This window comes from Dermacentor andersoni, chromosome 5 (assembly GCF_023375885.2).
Source record: "Dermacentor andersoni chromosome 5, qqDerAnde1_hic_scaffold, whole genome shotgun sequence".
Classification (NCBI taxonomy): domain Eukaryota; kingdom Metazoa; phylum Arthropoda; class Arachnida; order Ixodida; family Ixodidae; genus Dermacentor; species Dermacentor andersoni.
This window is the reverse complement of record NC_092818.1, coordinates 19,121,852-19,138,824: the sequence shown is the minus strand read 5'-3', so window position 1 is coordinate 19,138,824 and position 16,973 is coordinate 19,121,852. Positions and strand designations below refer to the sequence as shown.

The window sequence follows — 16,973 nt, the reverse complement described above, 5'->3', positions numbered from 1 at the left end:
AGTGCTGGAACATGTTCTTTTCTCTAACATAATTAAACATTTAAATGAAAATCTCTTGCTAAACAATTGCCAGCATGGTTTCTGCAGTCAATTTTCCTGTGTCACGCAGCTCGCAGAATTAACTCATGACCTGGCAAGTTCATTGGGTAAAGGCGGAACAATCGACTGTATATGTCTTGATTTCAAGAAGGCTCTTGATGTTGTGCGGCATGATGTTTTAATAGAAAAGTTGTCATGGTATGGTATTGAAACTACAGTAACTAATTGGATAAAAAATTATCTGCAGCTTAGACGATTGAGGGTTGTTGTAAAAGGAGAGAAATCGGATGAGGCTGACGTGACTTCAGGAGTACCACAGGGATCGGTGGTTGTCCCACTGCTCTTCTTTATTTATGTGAATGACATTGCTGATAATATGAAATCTTCTTTTTGCATGTTTACAGATGATTGCATATTGTATAGGATTATCAATAATTTAAATGATTGTGCAACATTGCAAGGTGACATTGACAGGATCACACAGTGGTGTTCAACGTGGCATATGAACTTTAACGTAAAGAAAATGGTGCTCAAATGTATAACTAAAAAGAAAAAGAAACAATTTTAGTCTCACTATAATATGAATGTTATACAACTGTTCACTATGTCAGAATTTAAATATTTGGGAGTGTATTTCACCATTGATTTGTCTTGGACACATCACATTGATCACATCCCTGCCAAAGCATCTCGGGTTCTAGGTTTTATGAAAAGAAATGCAAAACAATTTCCAATCAAAGCGAAGGCTCCACTTTCCAGTGCCCGATCAATACTTGAATATGCCAGCGCAGTTTGTGATCCTTGGGCACAAGCAAACATAGACAAACTGGAAAGAGTACAGAGTAAGGCTATACGACTTGTATTTGAAAATTACACACGAAATTTTAGTGTGACAGAGGCCAAGAAGAAAATTAGGTGAGACCTGCTAGAAAAACTACGTTTAATTCATAGATTAAAACTGTTCCATGATATTTTTCATTCAGGAACAGGTATCAATAACACGAACTACTACGTGTCTATGAGCGATGATCACGAACTCAAAGTGAAAGAAACTTTATGTAAAACTAAAGTGTTTAATAAGTCCTTTTTCCCCAATACAACTTGAGACTGGAATCAGTTACCAAGTGATACTGTAAAAATAACTTCAAATGATATGTTTGTACAGTTGCTTCATGATGAAACATAATAGACATGAACATGTAGTGGCATTTTATCCTATGCTGCTTGTATTATGTATCTTTTTCTTTTATGTAATCCCCCCCCACTGTAATGCCTACCGAAGGCGCTGTGGGTACTTTGGTAAATCAATAAATAAAAAGTTCCCTTGTCGAAACATTGACTTTGACTGAGGCTTCCCTTGTTTGACCATTCCAGCGAGTCATACCACACAAGACCCAGGACTTCAACGCATATTACCGCAGTGAATGTATGTACTAATTTCTCAAGGTGGCAGAAGTCAGGCAGGTTAGTTGGTCAACACTTATCTTAATAAAGAGGCACAGCTGCAAAAGAAGTACTACAAAGGAGCAACACATGATGATGAGATGACGTGCCGGTCTTGCGTGTCCTTCGTTGTCTAATGTTTCCTTGCTGTGCTTTGTTTTCAATCATAGAACTGCTTAAAGAGATGCTAAATTAGCTTAGACTGAATAAGTAATTTCTCAAAATGCAATTTTCTTTATTTTTGCAACACTGGGGCAATTAGAAGAAAAAGTTTAACAATAGTTAAGCTTCCATTTTCTTATTTTGCAACAAAACCACAGCAGCAATGCATCAGTGAAACATCAAGAACTTCAGTATTTCTTTATCTTTCTTTTTTTTTCTGCCACATTTGGGCCATTGTGGCTCAGTGGAAGTTCTTGATGCTTGCTAAGTTCAGTCGGTGAATGTATTAGAATACAATGAGTCCATCTTTACCGATAAACACCTAACGAGGCACGAGCAGACAGTGTCAAAATCTATGATGTGACGGCGAGCTGGTAAAGAAACTTCAAGATTCTGTCAACAACCTGTCTTTCAGTTTACTGCAGAAGCAGTTTGGTCTACTGCAGCCTTCCATTCCATAAAAATTACGCCGTCGCCTGACCTGAAAGCCCCAAGCCTGCATGCCTGCTTCAGGCCAAATGGGCAGTTATTTCAGACCCAGACGCCTTCTTATTTCAGATGCCTTTGGGGGAAATTAATGGTGTTGTATACTTTTACGACTCTTTGCAGTCGAAACCAGCATTAACGAAATCCCGAGGCAACGAAATATTTTTGGATCCCCAGCCAACAGCCACACGAGTCACACTTCATATCTCGCGACGAAACTTTTTTATAGCAATCCCTCATTAACGAAACTTTCTGGAACGACAGTCTGCAAATAATCTACTTGCATAACACTGTATCCAAAAACTGCTCAAATGAATTCGTTCTGCCCTTAAATTGCGTAAACTACCACCACGGCGCACTTGCATGGCCGCCACCATTTACGGTTTATAATAACACAACAAAATGCACTTACACAGAGAAAGACATCAATACATTAAAAAAATGTTCACACATTATATCTGTCCGCAACACTTTAGCAGGAACGCTGCAGCGAATTTCTCACTCAGTGACACACACGAAAATTCATCGTTGAGGAGGCAACTATATCACCTAATAAATTCATTACGAAACTTGAACATTCCTTACCAATTGCACAAAAATTACAACATATGCTATGAACAAACATAATACAATAAGATAAAAACTAAAGAGTCAAGAAGTTGTCGCTTAACTATTTTGTGGTGAAATGTACCTTCTTCTTCTTCTTTGTTTCTTTCTTTCTTACTTTTTATTGCTTTTTTTTTACATATTGCAAGTATTACCAGAGTCCTTCCATCTTATCTGGTCAGGAAACTCGGCCGTCACGCTATGGGAGTGGTTCATACGCTGCTCAAAGCTGCTGTGAGGCGGCGCCACTGTGCCTCAGAGGGCATCATTCGCCTACCGAAACACTTGCATGGTGCAAGACGAGCCGATTGATATGGTGCGTTCTGTGCATGTGCTGCGCTATTCAAGTTCTGAACTGTTCAGCTGAAGTGGCGGGGTGGACGATGCCGAACACGTGTGCATTATGGGATGCCATTCCAGCTACAAGGGAACAACCAAAAAGGTGTTTTGTTTACAGAGCGACAAGGAGCAGCGCGAGAAATGGAAGTGGGCCATACAGCGGCGGGAAAGTGGTGGTTTTATGTGAATGCAAATATAAGCGTTTCTGTGTGAAACACTTCCAACGCCTCGGACATCATCACTGCCTGCAATTTCGATATAAACTGCGATGCCGTGCCCCTGGAGTGTGAAAAGCCTACGTTGAAGCCTAACGTCATCACAAGGATTTTTGAAGGCCTTCCAGCATATTTCACGAAATCCAAACCTCGGTCCCACTACTCGACAGTTTGACCCCCATGCAAACGACTATGTGAGTCGGCAGGTACGATTGAAGAGCGCCGATTTTTTAATCTTTTAAAAATTATCTGAGTACGAAAAAACTGTGGTATTGGTGCGGTGGCAACTTGTGTTCGTTCAAGAGTTGATTTGCCATGTGTTATGAAATGCTTATGCTTTACGCATTCTTGTGTATAGAAACAATCGATTATGCATCCTGCATTTAGTGCCATTCGTTTGCTAGTGTTTCCTGTGCCCCAATGCATATGTTTTAATGTTTCTTATATCAGTGCCATGCTTTTTACAAACATCTTGCATTGTGAATGTTAGAGCATTCATGACTGGACACCTCTTTATGTTGTATGTATGTCGCTTATTTTACCTAATAAATAAATCATCGTGCTTGTATGATGTTCTTGCACCCACACATTTCATTTCTTTTTTTGAGTGAATTATAAAACATTTTTCATTTTCTGACCATGTCAAAAATATCTGGACCAGTGATTAGAATATTTTAACCTCTTGCACATTAGGTTGCACATTAAGAACCAAAGTACCTAGTCTCGTTGTTTCGGCATCGAAACTACAACCAAACGTGAACAAGTGCTGGACTTACTGACGCTTCTAAGTGACTGCTTGCTAAGACAATTGCCTAATTACAATGCACTTTCAACTGTACAGGTCCTAACACTTCACATTGGTATTAATCCTATACTAAGAGCCGGACCAAAGACATTTAGGTGTGATGTTTGTTTTACATTTATCCTACCTAAATATCGTTCAGAAAGGGCATCGCTTTGCCAAGAAATCTGAAGCGCACAGAGCAGCTCAGTTTCCTTTTCTTTGTCATTAAACGAGGTCATTATTACGGAAGCAGCCCTTGCAATAATGATTCCATTGCTTTGATCTCCTGATAAGATACTGCTCACGGTTTAATAGAAAGTGAACAGCTGTGCTCGGCAAACAACCCTGTGCTATGTGCAATTGAGAGTTCGCGCTTACTTATGAGTGAGTGGGGGTGCAACAGCCCAGATGTGTGCCTCTGTTTACAAATGGCACCACTGGCACTTTGTTGCGAATGCATGCTTCTTTTTTCTTTTTTTTTTCAGGTAAATATTAAAAAGTGGAACCTATCGAAGTGTTCAGGGGAACGGCACTGAGAAATAAATCTGGACTGAGACCGTCCCAGCCATGGCGGCCACATTTCGATGGGGGAAAAATGTAAAAACACCCGTTTATTTAGATTTAGGTGCACGTTAAAGGACCCCAGGTGGCCAAAATTAATCTGATTCCCCCCCTACGGTATGCCTCATAATCAAATCGTGGTTTTGGCACGTAAAATCGCTGAATTTCTTTTTTCTTTTTCTTGGCAGAAAACTGCGGCAAACTGGATGTTCTGAGCAGCTGCTTCTTTTTCCCAGGCACTCATTTCATGGCAGAAGACGCGCTCAGGCAGTTATTGATGCATGTGGAATGCTAAAAGTAGTTATGCAAAATTAAAGTGGCGGTTGCAGAAGTTTAGAAAGCTAGAATACTGAGGCTGTCCCACACACGACAATGGCGGGTAGCGGCGTTAGCATGCCCTCTCATGCACAGTTACACCTCCAGCGGCGGGCACTGGCTCTACATGAAACTGAGGCGGCAGTTTCATGACCAGAAAAAACATTGAAGGACTCTGGTATTACATTCCAGGGATTGTAGTTTTGTAATTATTGCAGAAGTGTCGTACTTTTCATATTTATAGATTTTGTGTGTATCTAGCACTACTACAGTGTTACAAAGTAGCCAGGAATTGAAGAAATTTCGAACATACCGCAACACCCGAAGTGATAGCCCACCTTAAGTCTAGAGCAAATCGGGTGAAAAGAAAGAGACATGCCAACGTTTGGTGTACATTAAAGTTGGGAGAAAAAAAAACACTGTAGTCAATAGTTGTGAAGGTTTGTTTATATGCCTGTGTTTAGTCGTCTTCAAAACCTTAAAAAGAGCAGTCACTACCACTGCTAAACAATATTTCTATGATCTTATCACACACGTGGTCAGACTCTGTTGCATCCTGATGTCCTTGCTGCTCCAGGACAAAACACGATGTGACCAAGTTTTGCAAGCTTGGGGATTGTTCAGCATTGCTTGCTTATCTCCTGTGGTAGCTAACTTCTACCAAGGTCACCATTGCAGCAAAGGGGTATGAACCACAGATGACTGCCCTTCCCAGTCAGCATCGTTCCTGATCTCTAATTGACCCCATTGTTGCTGTGGTCACCATTGATGGTGGTGGCAGTGGGCTATCTTTCGGTGTTATGGAAAAAATAGCAAATCGTGCCAAAAACAGCAGTAGGCTTTCTTTCGGGGGTGAAGCTTCTTTCAGGTTATTATGGTTTGTCAAAAAGAAAAAAGAAAATCAATTACTTTAGTTGTTCCTGCAGCGGTCACCAGTTTCCGCTACTGTGATCACCCAGTTTGGCTCATAAATCTAATAGCTCTTAACTTTTCACATCTTTCCTTGTTTTTGCTTACCAATCCTCCCCTCATAATAGAAGTGGCTTTTTTGGCGTTATATCAAGGTAATTTACTGATGCAGTGCAAATTATTTGTCTCTTTTGTGTCTCTTTAAAGCATTGCAAGCACAGCAGCTCAACAATGCAAAACAGTACAGATGACACGACGAATGAAATAGATAAGACAATGTGCTGTTGTCTTGTCTGTTTTACCCCTCTCGTCATCTGTGCTGTTGCAAAAACATAAACCAACTAGCCCAGCTCAGAACCCTTGTGCAAAACATCAAAACAGGCAGTGCACTGTCTTGCTTGTTTCACTTGTTGCATCATGTGTGCTGTTTCGCTATGATGAACACAGTAAACCAAGGGTACTGTTCTGGACATCATCGAATTCCATCATATTGTCGAATTCTGTAACAGCAGTACTCTGAACTAATCAGAGAGGCTGCAGCAGCCCCCTGAAGCAATCGGAGCTGACAAGATTTCATTTCATTTCATTTATTTAAGAACCCCGCGAGGGTTATTACATAAGGGATGGGTTACAGAATTATGTAAAAAAATATTGTCGCATGGTTTTATCATGAAAGATGATTAGCTACATTTGCTGTGAAGGTGGAAGGGCAGGTGATAAGAGTGGTGTTGTAGAAAAAGCCATCCCAGTCTCTGGCTGCTCTGGGAAAAAGAGATGCTGCGCATGTTTTAGTGCAGGCACGTGGACAACCTGTAATGCTTGACTAGGGCAATGAGAAACATAAGCGGCAGGCATTATGTAATACTCACGATTAAGTGTAGAACGAAATAACTTGTGGAAAAGGTAATTGGTGGAAACACAGTTGGCAGAAAGACAGGGGAGATAAATCGCACTGTGCTTTTAATGCTGAAACACTGATGTTATAGAAATATGAAGAACGAATTAACCTTGCAGCACGGTACTGGACTGATTCAAGATTGTTAGTGAGACCAACTTCATGGGGGCTTCAGATGGGGGATGCATATTCTAGTTTTGATAGGACTAACGATATATAAGCAAGAAGTTTTACATGTTTTAATATGTGGTGCTGATGACGTTTAAGGAAACGCAATATTTTGTTAGCTACTGAGATGATGTAGGTCATGTGTGTGTTCCACAACAGATCATTAGATAAGGTAACACCAAGGTATTTGTAAGTACCATATCTTCCTGTGTATAAGTCGTCTTTTTTTTTAAATTATTATTTTGTTGCCGTAGCTGTTTTGTTTTTTAGGTAAAACTGCCGTTTTGAGGGGGTGGCAGGACTTATAGACCCGAAGATGCAGCAGATGCCTATTCAAGTTGTTGGTTAGCGATGTTGTAAGTGAAACAGAATGGGTTACAGCAGTGACTGAAGAGCATAATTTTACATTTAGTAGAGTTCAAGGTCATTGGCCAGTCAATGCACCAATTTTGGATGTAGTCAAGGGTCTTGGTTAAGGGCAATCTGGCCTGACGAGTTAGTAATGGTACTGTAAATCACACAATTGTCAGCGAAAATGCAAATATTAGAAGATACAGGCGGGAGCAGGTCATTTAAATATATTGAAAATAAGATGGGGCCAAGTATACAACCCAGAGGTACACCAGAAGATACTGAAATAGGTGTAGACCAATGGTTAGATAAAAACACTGATTGGGAACGATTAGACAAGAACTCGATGATCCAAGCTAATACATTACGGTGTAAATTTAAACAGGATAAAGTTAACATTAGGCATTGGTAGGGTAGTTTGTCAAAAGCCATGGCAAATTAAAAAAAGAAACAGACCATCTGTCTGAAGATGGCTAATTTAACAATACGGCTGAATTTGTCTATGTTCAGAATAGCACCCGTACTAGACCAGCTCAGAACCCTTGTGCAGAAGTTCAAAATAGGCAGCGCATTTTGCATCTGTTTCACTCGTTCGTCATCTGCACTGTTTCACAAATGTAAACCAACTAGCCCAGCTCCAAACCCTTGTGCTGAAGCTCAAAACAACCCTTGCCCCACCTGATGAAGAAGGGCAATGCACTGTTGGCGTCCATACATGGCTGCAACTATGGTGGCCGTGCGTTTATGCCTGCCACCGTGCAGATTCACACTGGCGCCCTGCTCTAGTAGCAGCTGCAGGATCGCCCTCTGGCCAGAGCAAGCAGCGTACATCAGGGGTGTCCAGCCACCACGATTTTGCGCATCTGCATCCCTCCTGCACAAAGAAAAGTACTGTGTTGATCTACGGAAGCTGCGAGCAAAGCCCAATTCAAAATGTGTCACACAATAAACAAAAAGCCTGCCCTACACATCTAGCCATGCAAAACAGCAGCGAAATTTCCTGCAAGGCTGTCGGCACGATTAGAGCACCCCCCACATCTCGAATTTTCTTGAACATTAGGCATGGATACCTCTACAAGATACCCTAGGTGCACAATACCTAATTAACCCCTACACTTGCGACATCACCATCACATCACTCTTCCTGTCCTCTTCAATTTTCAGCACGCTATGATTTTCGGTACTTTGGACTGGCAACGTAGATATTTTCAAATGTTACAACTTTTGCTGGGCCCTTTTGCCATTGCCATTTACCTTTCCAGGCACTTCTAGTTGCAATGATAGCCGCATCACTGTAAAACCGTTCCAATTGTTATGTATAGTAGCTGTGAAATTCCCCCTATCATCATCATCATCATCATCAGCCTGACTACGCCCACTACAGGGCAAAGACCTCTCCCATCATCATCATCATCATCATCATCAGCCTGGTTATGCCCACTGCAGGGCGAAGGCCTCTCCGATACTTCTCCAACTACCCCGGTCATGTACTAATCGTGGCCATGTTGTCCCTGCAAACTTCTTAATCTCATCCGCCCACCTAACTTTCTGCCGCCCCTGGCTACGCTTCCCTTCCCTTGGAATCCAGTCCGTAACCCTTAATGACCATCGTTTATCTTCCCTCCTCATTACATGTCCTGCCCCTGCCCATTTCTTTTTCTTGATTTCAACTAAGATGTCATTAACTCGCGTTTGTTCCCTCACCCAATCTGCTCTTTTCTTATCCCTTAACGTTCATCATCATCATCAGCCTGGTTAAGCCCACTGCAGGGCAAAGGCCTCTCCCATACTTCTCCAACAACCCCGGTCATGTACTAATTGTGGCCATGTCGTCCCTGCAAACTTCTTAATCTCATCCACCCACCTAACTTTCTGCCGCCCCTGGCTACGCTTCCCTTCCCTTGGATTCCAGTCCGTAACCCTTAATGACCATCGGTTATCTTCCCTCCTCATTACATGTCCTGCCCCTGCCCATTTCTTTTTCTTGATTTCAACTAAGATGTAATTAACTTGCATTTGTTCCCTCACCCAATCTGCTCTTTTCTTATCCCTTAACGTTACACCCATCATTCTTCTTTCCATAGCTCGTTGCGTCATCCTCAATTAGAGTAGAACCCTTTTCGTAAGCCTCCAGGTTTCTGCCCCGCACGCGAGTACTGGCAAGACACAGCTGTTATACACCTTTCTCTTGAGGGATAATGGCAACCTGCTGTTCATGATCTGAGAATGCCTACCAAACGCACCCCAGCACATCCTTATTCTTCTGAATATTTCAGTCTCATGATCCAGATCAGCGGTCACTACCTGCCCTAAGTAGATGTATCCCCTTACCACTTCCAGTGCCTCGCTATCTATCGTAAACTGCTGTTCTCTTCCGAGACTGTTAAAGGTTACTTTAGTTTTCTGATTAGACTTTAGATATTTAGACTCACCCTTCTGCTTTGCCTCTCCAGGTCAGTGAGCATGAATTGCAATTGGTCCCCCGAGTTACTAAGCAAGGCAATATCATCAGCGAATCGCAAGTTACTAAGGTATTCTCCATTAACTGTCATCCCCAATTCTTCCCATTCCTCTGGGCTATTCTCTCTGAATACCTCCTGTAAACACGCTCTGAATAGCATTGGAGAGATCGTATCTCCCTGCCTGACGCCTTTCTTTATAGGGATTTTGTTGCTTTCTTTATGGAGGACTATGGCGGCTGTGGAGCCACCATAGATATCTTTCAGTATTTTTACGTACGGCTCGTCTACACCCCGATTCCGTAATGCCTCCACGACTGCTGAGGTTTCGACTGAATCAAACGCTTTCTCGTAATCAATGAAAGCTATATATAAAAGTTGGTTATATTCCATACATTTCTCTATTGATAGTGTGAATATGGCCTATTGTTGAGAAGCCTTTACGAAATCTGCCTGGTCCTTTGGTTGACAGAAGTCTAAGGTGGTCCTGATTTTATTTGCGATTACCTTAGTAAATACTTTGTAGGCAACGGACAGTAAGCCGATCGGTCTATAAATATTCAAGTCTTCGGTGTCCCCTTTCTTACGGAGTAGGATTATGTTAGCGTTCTTCCAAGATTCCAGTACGCTCGAGGTCATGAAGCATTGCGTATACAGGGTGGCCAGTTTTTCTAGAACAATCTGCCCACCACCCTTCAACAAATCTGCTGTTACCTTATCCTCCCCAGCTGCCTTCCCCCTTTGCATAGCTTCCAAAGTTTTCTTTACTTCTTCCGGCATTACTTGTGAGATTTCAAATTCCTCTAGGCTATTCTCTCTTCCATCATCGTCGTGGGTGCCATTGGTACTGCATAAATCTCTACAGAACTCCTCAGCCACTTGAACTATCTCATCCATATTAGTAATGATATTGCCGGCTTTTGTCTCTTAACACATACATGTGATTCTTGCCAATTCCTAGTTTCTTCTTCACTGCTTTTAGGCTTCCTCCGTTCCTGATATCATGTTCAATTCTATCCATATTATAGTTCCTTATGTCAGCTGTCTTACGCTTGTTGATTAACTTCGACAGTTCTGCCAGTTCTACTCTAGCTGTAGGGTTAGACTCTTTCATACATTGGCGTTTCTTGATCAGATCTTTCGTCTCCTGCGATAGCTTACCGGTATCCTGTCTAACAAAGGTACCACCGACTTCTATTGCACACTATTTAATGATGCCCACAAGACTGTCGTTCATTGCTTTAACACTAAGGTCCTCTTCCTGAGTTAAAGTCAAATACCTGTTCTGTAGCTTCATCCGGAATTCCTCTGTTTTTCCGCTTACCACTAACTCACTGATCGGCTTCTTATGTACCAGTTTCTTCCATTCCCTCCTGAAGTCTAGGCTAATTTGAGATCTCGCCATCCTACAGTCACTACAACGCACTTTGCAGAGCACGTTCACATCTGTTATGATGCCAGGGTTAGCGCAGAGTATGAGGTCTATTTTATTTCTAGTCTCACCATTCGGGCTCCTCCACATCCACTTTCGGTTATCCTGCTTGCGGAAGGTATTCACTATCCGCAAATTATTTCGTTCTGCAAACTCTACTAATAACTCTCCCCTGCTATTCCTATAACCCATGCCATATCCCCACACCGACTTGTCTCCAGCCTGCTTCTTGCCTACCATGGCATTGAAGTCGGCCATCAGTATAGTGTATTTTGTTTTGACTTTACCCATCGCCGATTCCACGTCTTCATAGAAGCTTTCGACTTGCTGGTCATCATGGCTGGATGTAGGCGCATAGGCCTATACGACCTTCAATTTGTACCTCTTATTAAGTTTCACAACAAGACCTGCCACCCTCTCGTTAATGCTATAGAATGCCGTGGTCAGCTGCTTTGCAGCTGCTGGGGACAGAGGGCCGGGGGTTTGATCGTTGTATTCATATAGGAGGTTGTGGCCAAGTACTGCACCAAGGTGGCCAGTCCTGCTCTGGTGAGGGAGTGTGTTAACGGTTCTGGTCACCGGGATCAGGCCGAACTCCAGGCCTGTTTATGCAATTTCATCAACACAGATTTTTTGTTTTTTCTGTGGAAAATTGCGCGACACTGGGATTTGAACCACGGTCCTCTTGCAAGCGAGGTGGATGCTCTGCCTCTATGCCATCACTGCGTCACCTGCCATAATCCCACTTAAATCTCCTACCATCCTCGACTGCATTTTCCTTACCCTTGGCAACCCATCCTGCTTTGACATATCTGTCACATGACCTGCTTAACAACACTCCTTTATCTTAAATAGAATATAAATAAATATCTGCCACACCCCTTTGCTCTCCATCTTTTCATTTCTTAAAGGTCAACTGCAACGAATTTGTTTGGCTAAATTGGTTATAGACGAGCAGTATATCCTTGCAAAGCAACCTTGGTATACTAGCAGGGCTGGTATTTATACAACTTTTTCATTACAGACTGGAGAAAAGTTTTGGAGATGAAGAAAAATTCATTCTGGTACAGGGGCTCAAACCCTGCATCACTGCACTTATGTAGGTGCAGTCCCTTGACCAACTTGTTTAACCAGCTAACCAGCAGGCTTTCAGACTGTAGGAGGATGCCATATTACCCTTTCAGTTCTGCAGTACATCAAGGCGACAGACTTGAGTGCCTGCCTGTAGATACGTTGCAGTTTGCATAGTGCTCATGATACAAGGCGAATTATGTGGAAAAGCAGAGAGGCTGGTGCTGTCTTCTGCAGCACTGGAAGGAGCCGTAGCTTGATCTAGACGCATGTCCTCTCTCTTTCACACCCCCACCCCCTTCCACACCTATAAGGCAGCTAACCTCTCTAGCTTTCCTTCCTGCCCTCTCTCTCCTTCAGAAAACATCCTCCACACTTTTGCAGAACTTATCTGCTTATACGCTGTTTATGTGCTTCTGGCTGCCATTTAATTCATTCTCATCCTACCATAGCAGTACAGCACTGATCAGATCAACTGACATGCATGGACCTTGAGGACCAGCAACACATTGTGGACAAGGCCAAGCTGGCAGTGCAGCTCTATGGTGTACTAGACTAGAGACGCCACTCACGTAAGGCAATCTTTATTCATTCTCGATTACAACGAAGGCACCAAATAAAACAACAGACGAAGGAAGGAGGCACGAGACAACCACATAGGCGCACTAACAATCATGTACAACCAACTCGCCCACCAGCACATGCTCTCTTTCACATCCTACCATCTGCTAGCCTGCTGGTTAGCTCAGTTGGCAAAGCAACTCCTCCAGAAAGGTGGCAGTGTCAGCTCATTCCCAGGACAGGTCAAATGTTTCCTTCAACTCCAAGGTTTCCTTTCTGAGCAACCAACGCAGATTTCTTTTGCAGCTTCATGCTACCAGAGTTATCGTGCTGCTTTAAAGTGGATTACAAATTTTTTCCCTTCATGGAACTTCTTCCATCTTGCAGGTTTCTGCACTACGTATTTGCTTAATTTTAACTTGTGTTCGAGATAAAATTGCACAAGAGTGGCCATTGCGAATATACTTCTGCAAAAGCTATAGCAATAAATTTTGCACCATGTGACAACCACACTATTTCCAAAGGGCATGTGGCAAAAAAAAAATTATTATAGTGGTTTACATGGCAAAACCACTGTTTGATTATGAGGCACACCATAGGAGGAGGACACCAGACTAATTTTGACCACCTGGGGTTCTTTAACAAGCACCCAATGCACGGTATATAAGCATTTTACATTTCGTACAAATTGGAATGTGGCCGCCAAATCTGTGAGGCTAGTGGCCAAGATTGGGCCAAGATTGTATGACGATTCTGTCCGAATTATTTCTTTTTTTCTTGATTTCTGTGGTTTGAGCGGCACTTCGCTTACATTATCCATTAGCAACCGGTTGTGAGCGACTGATGATAAAGAAATAGAATGAAATAGAATAAATCCTTACATTATGCTGCCAGGAGTTACAAGGGCCGAACAAGCTGGTAGGTGTTTGAATGTTCTCTTGAGAAAGTAACGGACAGCCGTAAGAAAATTGGCAACAAATGGCCACACACAATTGATGAATGAAGTAGACAAACCCCACCACAAAATGTCACCATGAAACATTTCCATAAATCCTTCTCAAATGACCATTTATAGACCTTGGTTTTCCATAATTTTTGCGCAGCATAGTCTTTACGAGTTTGGCGCAAGACAAAAGAAAGCCTTCAGGGTTCATACAGAACATTTGACTCAAAATTTAAGGACAATTCAAGGAGAGGGAAACAAGCTTATTTGTACAAATACACTGAAAAATAGTGAAATCTCCATCTTATCTGAAATGATGAGTTGGACACGCGCTTCAAGCTCTTTCAAGGTCACTTTTTAAGGTTGAATTTCTCATTGTAATGTTGTCAATTGCCTTTCAGCACGGTGGTTAGTAGTGTTGCACTTCAGCCAAGGATGCTCGTCATGTTAAAGCTAAGTAGCTGAAACTTATTTTCTGCGTGGTATTTCTAGAGCCTAAGGCTTGAAAACAGAGCAATGGTGGCTGAGGTGTGAACCAATCAGCAAAACAAAATAGTGGCACGGCTTGGTTGCATGATCTGGCTTTGTCTAGCTCCACGATGGCATCGGTGACTTAAACAAGCTTGTCGTTGGTGGCTGTGGATGTGGCGCTACATTGCAGCCACTCAGCAACATTCCTAAAAGAAAACATCTAGAACTGTTTCCCGTTGCAGTGTCCATTGGAATAACTCCTATGAGAGGTCTGTTCTTTTGAATGTTCAAGAGTCGCCCCCAACCCGTCTTTAGGAAATTCAAGGAGCAAATTTATTTTCAAGGAGTTCCGAGGGCCCTTGAATCTTCAATATTTTTTTGAAGTTCAAGGTTTTTCAAGGATTCCAAGGAGGTGTACGAACCCTGCTACTCCATATTCTTCCAAGAGTTATTTGTTGCTTCTATTGTTATTAGCTCCTAGAAAGTGGCAGGCCCCATGTCAACATGAACACTGCTGGCATTCTTCTGACCTATTCTGCACCAATAGTGGTGCAAAAAAAAGGAAGTATAGCTTGTGCAACAAATAAGTTTTCCAGCCACATTTGTTCTTTTGCAAGAAACCATATTTCTATGGTACTTCACAAAACAACCCATAACTGCATTCAGATTTGCTTCAAAGAACCACCCGAATGTATTTCTTGAGTTGGCTAATAGAGGAAATAAACACCTTCATACTTCTTGTGCAGTGATTTCAAGTGTATAAATTGTGGAAATAACCTGCTTATTTATTAACCTTTTGCATGCTGTGTGACAAGCTGCCACTGTACATTTTTAAGGAAAAATGACTCGAACGTTATTTCCAGTGCTAAAGACGCTATGTATTTCATTGCTAGAAAGGACGTAGATTCTGAGTGAATATGTAGGATTTCCCTTCTTTTCAATTCTGTCATGCTAGCAGTTGTTCTGAGTGTATCACATTTTACATATTGTACAGTAAGAGATTAAGTGCTTCACTACTAAGACCAATGCATACAACTTTCGTTTGCTTTCATCCTGTGCAATGAGTAATGTTACGCAATGCTTATTTTATGTCAAAGCTTAATTTTCTTGCAATTTTGATGTTTACGCACTACACCTCTCATAAGCTATGCTGAAATGGAAACTCCAAATCAGGTGGATGCAGAGCGAGATGTCACAAGGATGAAGGCGATGTATGATGACTGTCAAGGGAAGAATGACGATGGCAAGTGTATGCACAGAAAAGTATGACACATATCAGAAAACATTTAAGGTTTCGGTGCTGCATGTGTCAAAGTGGTGGATTGGCCAAGAATGGGCACACACCCAATGGCACATACCAAATGGCTAAATTTTAAAACAAAATAACTCAAAGAATCCATTAAATATATCAAAAAAGGTGCATTAATGTTACACAGGTCAGTGTGCTTTAGAGATACCCGAGAGTTAAGTTATTTGTTTAGGTGCTGGCTGGATTTCTTTTTCTCACAGAATAGAGGTGCACTTACTCGCACTACATTGTCGATCAGTGTACAAGGGTTATATCGGCATTTTCGCTGCTATTTGCATTCGGCGCACATATAACCTTTATATATCGAAATAATCATCATCATCATCGGCCTATTCTTATGTCCACTGCAGGTTGAATGCCTTCCCAGCGATCTCCAATTACCCTGTCTTGATCAAGAATTAAAATTATTTAAATTTTGGGGTTTTACGTGCCAAAACCACGATGATATGAGGCACACCATAGTGGTGGAGACTACGGATTACTTTTGACCACCTGGGGTTCTTTATTGTGCTCCCAATGCATGGTACAGGGACGCTTTTGCACTTGACCTCCATCAAAATGCAGTCACTGTGGCCAGGATTTGATCCCATGCCCTCAGGCTTAGCAGCACGATGCCGAAGCCACTATGCCACTAGAGCGGGTGGGCCTTGCACCAGCCAATTCCAAGTTGCACCTGCAAATTTCCTTATTTCATCGCCCAAACTCATTTTTTTTTTCTATCCTCGACTGCACTGTCCTTCCCTTGGCACCCATTCTGTAACTGCAACAGTCCACCGGTTATCTGCCCAACGCATTACATGGCCTGCCTAGCTACTTTTTTTTCTCTTAGTGCCAACTAAAATATCAGCTACCCCTGGTATACTTAAAGTTGTAAGACATTCCATATAAATGGGCGCAACCTATTCAAGCATACCTCCTCCAATTTTCATTAAATCAACTGTAATTCCATTTTCTCCTGCAGTTATTCCCCGGAAAATGTCTCACAAGGCCTTTCCAACTTTATTGCTAGTTACAAAGGAGCCTCTGCACCCTGTTCATCCTCACTTCCAATGAAGGTTGCATAGCTGCTCTGGGTATTGTACAGGTCAGTGTATAAGTCTTCTGCTGCATCTACTATATCATCAAAATTGCCAATGATCATTCGTTGCATACACCTTGCGCTGTCCTATACCAAGTTTATTTCTCATATTTCAATCTGCGCTACTGCTTCCACTTACTTTCTTTTTGTTTTACAAGCTTTTACAGTTCCAACAAATTCTATCTGACCACTTCGAGTCGTAGTGTCATCAAAACAACTCACTGTGACAGCAGAAAATTCAGACAAAATCTGCAATAAGAATTTGTAGTATATAGTGCATTCGCCCTGGCTACCTCACTTCAATTTTGTACGTGCAGGCAGAGTGCTGTGGTCACAAACACAGAAAAGAGGCAGCTTCCGTGAAATTCATCAGTAC

General features: G+C 42.1%; 1 protein-coding gene across 2 annotated transcripts in view; it reads right to left on the bottom strand.

Annotated features, from left to right (window-relative positions):
- The window catches only part of LOC126529852 (ankyrin repeat and SOCS box protein 16-like), a 90,822-nt gene that overhangs the window by 54,198 nt on the left and 19,651 nt on the right, over positions 1-16,973 (bottom strand). For both annotated transcript variants that reach the window (XM_055070135.1, XM_055070134.2), the window contains exon 2: positions 7,952-8,147. In XM_055070135.1, coding sequence (XP_054926110.1) covers positions 7,952-8,147 — 196 coding nt within the window. The remainder of the gene's footprint in view (positions 1-7,951; positions 8,148-16,973) is intronic.